The 8834-nt window shown below is 41.2% G+C and overlaps 1 protein-coding gene across 1 annotated transcript in view; it reads right to left on the bottom strand.

The window, feature by feature from the left end:
- Positions 1 to 3026: 3026 nt before the first annotated feature.
- Positions 3027 to 8834, bottom strand: part of NALF1 (NALCN channel auxiliary factor 1) — a 657963-nt gene continuing 652155 nt past the window's right edge. Inside the window, exon 3 of the mRNA XM_062195257.1 lies at positions 3027 to 3319. Coding sequence (XP_062051241.1) covers positions 3027 to 3319 — 293 coding nt within the window. The remainder of the gene's footprint in view (positions 3320 to 8834) is intronic.

Here is an 8834-nt window from a genome sequence, read left to right as displayed (position 1 = left end):
ATTAACAGGTGCACAACATCCAGCATGCTCAAATGTGTGCTGGGGAGACGGTTACAAATAAACAACTGGTGTGGTGAAATTTGCAACATCAGCAAGTGTTTTCTTAACTTTGTAAAGCAGCCATTGCCTATTTGGAGCCTCCTCACCCCAGGATCCCTGTAAATATCGGAGTAGTGATACACTTGCAATAAGGAAAGTAGGCACTGAAATCATTCTCTTATAATAAGAATAAAAGCGGGACAAGAAAAATTCTACAGGAATTACACACACTATTCCAATGCTAGTGAATTTGTTGAAGATAAAAGACTCGTTTCTCCTCTACCGTTGCTTCCTCACCTAAATGATGGTTTTATATTTACGAGTAGTGCTCCCTTATTTCATCTAACTTTTGAAATTGTCTTTGGGGGGGGTTATCATTGTCTAAACCAATGGTAGTCGCTGTTTTCTGTCCTTTGGCTGCTATTCTTTCTAAATAAAAGCTAAAATGAGAGCAAAGGGAAGCTTCTCACCCCTTTATATACATCAAGAACTTCCTTGCAATATTGGTCACAAAAGATGTTAAGAGAAAACAAAACTGTGTGTGAAGGGAGGTATCCCCTTGCCCAGTGCTTAGAAAGAGTAACTTCTTACGCCACGAAAGGTAGGTGGAAGGTGCATACTATTTCCTTGTCAGTTTCCTGCAAAGATGGAAATGCCCCTGGCACAGATAAAGTACGAGAAATACTAAAAACATGGAGTGCAGAGTGGTCTTTCCAGAGCAGAGCACAATGCGTTTCATTCAAAACAAAACAAAACAAAAAAGCAACTTTCCTGGACATTCACTTCAGAGGTTCTTCGAATAAGAACTCATCCAGTGAGTCCTTCCCCAAGAGCCACTCACCCAGCCCTCAGCCCCATTGAAATCTGTATAGTACCTCTGGTTGGGCTGTCAAAATGCTCATTTCTGCAACTGCTTAACAACCAAGAATTCAATGCAGTTAGTGCATCCCGCTGGTACCCATTCGCTCGCTCGATCACTCACTCACTCACATCCCCAGGAAAGCACTGCAATTCCAAACAGCAACATAGGAACCCCATGTGTGTGTGCACAGGTGAATGGTACTTGCACTTGCAGAAAAGAACAACTTTACACAAAGGAACAAAAACTGGAGAATTTTGCATTTTGGTGTTTTTCTTTTGTATTTGCGCAGACCATTAGGATTTTCAGTCTCAACAAAACACTATTAAAACAAAGAATCTAGTAAAATATTTGTGCATGTACTGCTAAACAATTCTAGCAATTTTATTAAGCAATACCTTTATTATTTTTTGAATATTCTTAACAGACTGGAACAAAACATTTTTTATTCAAAACAAAATATGCATACTGTACGCATGTCGCAGGGTTAAGTATGATGCAGAGGTTAAAGTCTGTTGGAACAAAAACAAATGCCTGGGGGAATTTCACAGCTATAAAGTTAGTAACTAAATTTTGTTTGCTAAGAGGACCTCTTCTATGGATTTCCTTCATCTCGTGGCCATACAACAAACTCATCAGAAGTGCACTTCCCAAGTGTAGTTAGAGGATTGGAAGGAATGTAAAGTTTTTTTTTTTTTTTTTTACTTATTAGTTTTGTTTGTTTGTTTTTTTAAAAACAGCCCTTATTAACTCTTCCTTCCACTGATTCTACTGTAAACTCAGAAAAGCCTTTTGTAGAAAGCAAGTTCATATACACTCAGCAGGTGAAATGTTCCCACAAAGAAAAAAAAAACACAGTGATCAGACTTCTGTTTTTCTCAGCTACCTAGAGCAAGTTCGAGTGATGAAGTTTTTGCACTTTAGTAAAAATGGCTGACCTAGTTCTTGTTTAAAACAGAAATTGTTCTTCTGTGATAATGCAGAATTGCTTACACTTTATACCTGGGATAATTTTAAACCCTACGTGGTGGAGGAAATACTGGGGTACAATTGTACATACTCGGTAGGCTGAAGATGTTGAGCACTTCTACTGTCCCTTCCCTAGCAACAGAGGAGGAATGAAGACCTTGACTGTGTCCTCAATGTCTTTGTCCCCATCGCCATGGCCAAAATGCGCTCATCTCTCACTGCCACAGGACTGAGTTCTCCACGGGCAAGGACTCCCTCCACGACCCTCGTCCTGGCTGGGTGGTTGCTCAGGTCCCAGTGGCCAGCAAGAAAAGACTGGACCGCTTGGGAACTGAGCGACGCCGTTCAGGAAAGTTGTTTTAACACAGAAACGTGTTCGCTGTCTGGTTCCACCTGCCAGGAGAGCACTTGTTCATCTGAAACGGACCGGGCGCCAGGCCCCCTCGGCGCCGCGCTGGTTGGGTTTGTGCGGAGTGGCTCGGAGGCTCGCGGAGCGTGCAAGCCACTCGCGGTGATGACACGCACGGAAGCAAGCGATGGAGTCTGCTCAGGGGACCAGAGGGCGCAGGGGGAGGGAGGGAGGCCCGGCTGCAAGGGGCGGTGGTTCCGTGGGGACGGGGAGACTCGGAGTTTTTATGTTTTAGTTGTTTTCTTTTTTTTTGTCTTTTTAATTTTTTTTTAAATTTTTTTGTTGTTGTTTTTTTGCTATACCGTGAGGTCATAGCAGTCATTCCTCTAATAGAAACCGACAGGACGTAAAGACAGAACTACCTGATGAACACACACGATGACCAGAAATAGAAAAACAGTGAGAAGACTCGGTTCACCGCTGAGAAACCGTCCCCCAAACTAAATCCGGGATCAACAGGTGCAAAAACTGAACAAACAAATAATCCCAAACCGAACGCAAAGAAAACCTGCAAACATTAAAACACAGTGTATAAAATGGCGTGAGAAATCCAAAGTCACCGGACAGCCTTCCAGTCAGTAAAAAGCTGCGGTTGCCGCTGTGTCCTGTGTGGGTCCGGGCCCGTGATGGGTGCCAGGTTGCACCCTGCAGGCCTTGCAGGAGGAACGCGCGGGGGACAGCCCCGGGCCCCGCGTGGGCTGGGCGCGCGCCCCGCCGCTCCTCGTGCGTGCAGCTGTCCAGCGCGGGCGGTCACTCCTCGCTGGTGGCGTTGTCGTCCAGCGCGGGCAGGCCCCGCAGGCTCACGGCGGCCGCGCTCTGTGCCGCCGACGCCGTGAGCACGGTGTGCAGGAGCATCAGGACCAGCACGCACAGCTTGAGTCGGCCGCTGCACAGTCTCGTGGCCGAGGACGGCGCGAGCGACGGGCTGGGGCAGGCGCCGCCGCCCTGCGCCGCCGCCGCCCTGGACGGGCCCTGGGCCGGCTCCTCTCTCCGGACGTCACAGCACTCGGGTTCGTCACTGGTGAGGAAGGTTTCGTACAGCCCTGCGTGGGGAAGGAGAGGAGAGGGTTAGAGCACGGGCAGACGGCGCGGAGGGAAGCTGAGTTCAACTTTCTGATGCACAAACTCTCACAGGCAAGGAGAGGCCGTGACGTGCGGGCTGCATAGCCAACCAGGGTCTCAAAGGAGCTCTGTCGGGTTTCTCCATGCATGCTTTTACCTTCCCTGCCAGGCGTAGCCTGGCTGTTCTGGTTGTGGTGCACCCAGGATGAAAGATTCTACATGGGCAGATTCAGAACTCGTGGTTCTGGATCAACTTGGAGACCAGGTATATGGGGTCATTATTTAACAAAAATGTGGTCAACGCATAAGCTAACATTAACCAGTTGTGCTAACAACCAACCACTTGTAACGTCTAAGACTGGGTTTACTAAGCATTTCATCTGATCACCCTCACCATGTCTTGCATCCGCCTGCCATGGGGAATGGGTAAAACCACCCACACATCCACTGGGTGCTCGGATCCTTGCGATTTATTTTCTAAATATTTCTTACTCTTCCATTTTCCATTGTGTCTGTAATTCTATGAACTGAAACCTCATTAGCCTTTGCTTGGACTGTTGCAGGAAGACTTTCTGCTCTTCCAACCCATCCATCGACTTTGCATCTCAGTGGTTCTGTGTCTTTGCTATCTCTTCTTTTTTGCCCCGTTTATGAATCTGTTCTCTTCCTTCCCCTTTTCCCTTCTTACTTTAAAAATACATTGTTCTTACTCTAAAATTGAAAACGTTCAAAGGGGTGAATAGAATAAAATAACTACATGTGATCTTTTTAATCTTGCACCTTGTTACATTAATATCTTAGGTAGCTAAATAAGCTATTAAGTGTCTATTTTTCATGTGCCTGAAACGTTTTCTCAGATATGATAGAATGAACTTTCCACATTATTTTTTTCATATTATTCTCGAGCTTGAAAAACATAAAAAAAGGTAGGTAACAGTGGAACAATTTTAAGGATTAAGATGAGATTCTTCAAGTGAAATGCTTGGCCCTGTGCCTAGCACATAGGGCTAACTGGAAAAATTTGCTACTATTAATAATTGTCAAAAGTATAAGGCATTTCTCCTTTCTCCAGCTTTCCTCGTTTCTAGGTCTTCTGAAAACACTCATGTCTCTACCACTAGCCAAGCTGCTCTTCCTTGAATGTCCTCCATCCAATCATCTTCCTAGTTCTCTTTTATCTTTGAGATTCAGTGCCAGTAAAATCCCCCAGTGAGTCCTGTACTCACACTCCTGAACTGCTAGTGCAGTATGCCTAACTCTTCAACAGAAGTACTGTTTTTTTCATTTCACCATATTATCCATTTTTAGGCCTATTTCCTTACTTCTCTGTCAACTTAAAATCAGGTACTATGGACAGGACACTTAGTATTTATGTCATGAATAAAGTCAGTGTATCTATTTGTTTAATAACAAATAATCTGTTAAATAATATGCACTTCAATCTACAGTTTCTTTTAAACAAAAGACCGAGATATCCTTATAATGATGCTTACAATATTCATTTCTTCTTAGGCATTCAAAGGTAAACTTCACCTTCGCCTAGATAGAATATGGAAAAAAAACTGAATTAATGAGGTCTGCAGCGCCGACATCTTTACTGAAAGATATATATTTTTTCATATAAGATATCCCACTGGTACACTGATCATTTATTGAAGGATATATTTTCCATACTATATTCTAAAACAAAGAATTTACACTACAATTATAAAAGTAGAAATCTAAAGGTTATTGAGAGCAACATTTTAGAATTTTAATAGAGTATGTTTAACAATGTCATCTAATTAAGAAATTCTTTCAAAGTGGCTCAAACTGGTTTGCTGATTTATCATTAAAGGTATTTCAGAAAGAGTAAGGTAGTGCATTTAGGCCAATTTTTGAACCCTTCTTTGTGACTGACACAATTAATATTACTTTTTTTTTCCCCTGTCCATCTCTTCAACAAGAGTCTGCAACAGTTATATATGCATATGTTAAAGATCAAACAATTCTACAGGGTATTTATAAAATGAAAGAAAAAAAAATCCCTCCACCTACCCCAACTCAAATTATCCTTTCTTAAAGGCAAATATTTACACTTCTTTTAACTGTTTCTATATTGAGCTCCAATTCTGAGAACACGTTTTATGATTTTCCTTACTTCCTCTTTTGCATTTATCTGTAGATTTCCCCTTAGGATGAATTTGGATAAAACAATTTTGCCTCCTCCCTCTGGTGTCCCCTCTATGAGGATGCCATACACACAATTCTTAGCTTAGCCACACAGTAAACTCCAGTTTTCTATTCCTAGACCATCAGATTTCCCTAGAACTATCTCATCATTTTCCTTGAGCTTGTTAAGTTAACCCAAAGCATGTTGCCAGTTGATTCCATTCCACTGGTTTTCTACCAGCTTTCTTTCTGAAGAAACACCTTTGACGCCTCCAGCTCTCTGGGCTGGTTGCTTTCATTCCTGGGGCATAGGTACCACCTAGAAACCACTTTGCACCATCCACTTGGGATTCTTGCTGCCTCTCTTCCAGCCTCGATTTCTTTTCTGTATTCCTGTGCCTCCTGCCTTCCCATTCTGGGGGGCCACAATCTCCAGTGTATTCAGTAAGAAAAGCTTGTGAGGCTAAGTTTTGAGATGCAGATGCCTAAAGATGTGTTGTCTGTAACACACGGTTAGTTGGTTGTTTGGCTAGGCATGGGTTCTCATCTGGACTATTATCCCTCTGATCTATTCAAGCCTTATTCCCCTTACGGCTCTTCAGGACTTACGCTTTAATGTTCTCATTCCCTATCCCTTCATGTCTTTTCCCTACTGTCTGGAACATTGGGTGAATTTTAGTGTGTGATACAATTTATTGGATTTTTCCTTCTTTTCTATGGCATCTCGATTTCTAAGATTTTTTCTATGTCATCAGAACATTGCTTGTAGCCCTTGCAAACATTCCTGCTGAACTAAGGTTTCTCTTTTTACCTGATAAACTCTATGTGGTAGAGCATTAAACCCTTGACTGTCATGTAAATTAAAAATAGTATCTCAAAAACTAAAAAAGAAAAAGCGAGGTAGGTAGGAAGGGAATATCATTATATTAGACTTGTATCTGAACTATACTGATTCTGTTCTTTGTATTAATCACATTAACATGAAAAAATAAAGCATACAGCTCTTAAACATTAGTACTTATTTTATCTACTTTTAAAGATTTGAAAGGCAGAATGACACAGAGAGGGATAATGATCTTCTGTTCACTAGTTCACTTCCCAAATGGCCACAACGTTCAGGGCTGAGCCAGGTCAAAGTTAGGAGCCAGGAGCTCCATATAGGTCTCCTAGGTGAGTGGCAGGGATGGAAGCACCTAGGCCATCTTGCGCTGCCTTCCCAGGAACATTAACAGGAGCTGGATCAGAAGCAGAGCAGCCAGCACTCGAACCAGCAGCCCAATATTAGATGCCAGCATGTAAGTGGTGGCTTAACCTGCTGCACCACAACACTGGCCCCTATTTATGTATTGATTTCTTCATTAATATTAATTCCTTCTTCAGACTTTTAGTTTAATTTGTGTTGCTGTTATCTTGTTCCCGTAATCCCTATGTATATTAGCACATTTGTCTAAAATACCTTTGTCCATTACTTTGATTTTTCATGCTTTTCTCTTTTTTATACTTCTTTCTATATGTCATTTATTATCCAAGAGTTTCACAGTGGTTGAAAAGATTTAATCCACTGAGAGTTATGGTCAGAATTCAAATGCTTGAATTCTTCCCAGCATCCCCATATAATAGCATTTGTAGACACTTTCAGGTATCTCTTTACCACCACCTTTGTTTTCTAATATCTACTATGTGGGAATTAAAATTTTTTTTGTAAATTTGAATTTTATGCTATTATGAATCCTATTAGAATTTATATTTTAAAAAAATACACATTCTTGAGCCATATTTGTCAAATTACCAGGGAGGGGTTTTAATTTATAATTTAACAAAATGTCACATTCTTCAACTCATTTGCCATTATTTTTTGGCTACAATGAAATGGTTCAGACCTATTTTCAAATTAACATTTTGTGTCTCCCCTCCTAGTAATCTTGAACATTTCAATATTTGTTTTGTTCAGGGATTATTTGATTGTCATGAACAGAAACACACTGGAGCTACTTTAAGTAGATAAAACAAAGTTAGGAGGAATACAAGGTCAGCAGCCTTTTGGGTTACATGAAGAGCAAATGGAGGAATTGTGGACATCAGAATAGGAAGTGCTCCCCTCTTGGGTGGGGGTGCTCAGTTTGATTCCTGCTGCAAGCCCCACATCTTTGTCTTCCGCACATATCTTTGCTGCTTTCTCGGACACGCAGCCTGTACATGACCTGAGATTTGGTGCTCTCAGTTCAATGCCATCGGGGAGTGACTGCAATCATTGGGTTCTAGGGACACTGTCTTGGGAATAAGGCTGCTTGGCTTGTCCTGCTTACTTGTACCTGTCCAACCAGTCATGCCATGCACAGTTTCTCACAGAGCAAACACTGCATGTGTTGGTCTACTCACTTAGAAAGGGAAAGCTGCTATTTATATTTTCTTTCCAACCAAATATGAATTTTTTTCTCTTGGGAGGTTGTAGGACATTTTTTAAATTTTGAAAGTCAAGAATATTTGACCTTTGATCTACTTATTTTTTCCAGGTTTGAGAGAATTATTTTAATATTCCAATAAGAATGCCTTTAAATCAGCAACTCGGGCTTGCAGGAAGCTCTCAGTGTGCTGAAACATGATCTGATTTCTGTTCCTCTTGAAGTTCCGCATTTCTTCAGTGTGTTTGGGTCATACCTGGTCAGATGGCATTTTCATATTCGCTTATCCATTCATTGCAGACAGAAGTAGAACAGTCTTATGCCTCTTTATTCTGCTGCTTGTTTAAATACCCTTTTTTCTTAATAGAAGTTGTTTAAAGTGCTGAGTGTATGACTGAGTGGTAATCTTTCTAAATTTTATTTAAGTTATACAAGTTTCATATAATTCATAAATACAGATTTAGGAACATAGTGATACTTCCCAGCCTACCCCTCCTCCTGCCCATGCTCCAACCCTTCTTCCTATTCCCTCTCCCATTCCCACTGTTAATTTTTACAAAGATCTACTTTCAGTTTACTCAATGATCATAAAGTTATCCCTACACTAAGTAAAAGTTCAACAAATAGTATGAAGAAAAAAAACACTGTTCCTCAACAGAAGAGACAAGGACTGTAAACAATTATCAAATTTCAATGTCCATTTCATGCTAATAAACCACATTTTAAGTACTCCATTAGTTACCTCAGATCAGGGAAAACATATGGTTTCTTTTTGGGACTGGCTTATTTCACTGAATCTAATTGTTTCCAGTTATGTCTGTTTTGTTGTAAAAGACAAGATTTCCTTTTTTCTTTTACAGCTGAGTAGTACTCCATAGAGTATATATGCCATAATTTCTTTATCCATTCAAAGGCTGATGGACATCTGGGTGAAGGGTAATCT

The sequence above is a fragment of the Lepus europaeus genome, chromosome 6, assembly GCF_033115175.1.
Source record: "Lepus europaeus isolate LE1 chromosome 6, mLepTim1.pri, whole genome shotgun sequence".
In the NCBI taxonomy this organism is placed as follows: Eukaryota; Metazoa; Chordata; class Mammalia; order Lagomorpha; family Leporidae; genus Lepus; species Lepus europaeus.
Note: the sequence above shows the minus strand (reverse complement) of the source record. Positions and strands in the feature narration are given on the sequence as shown.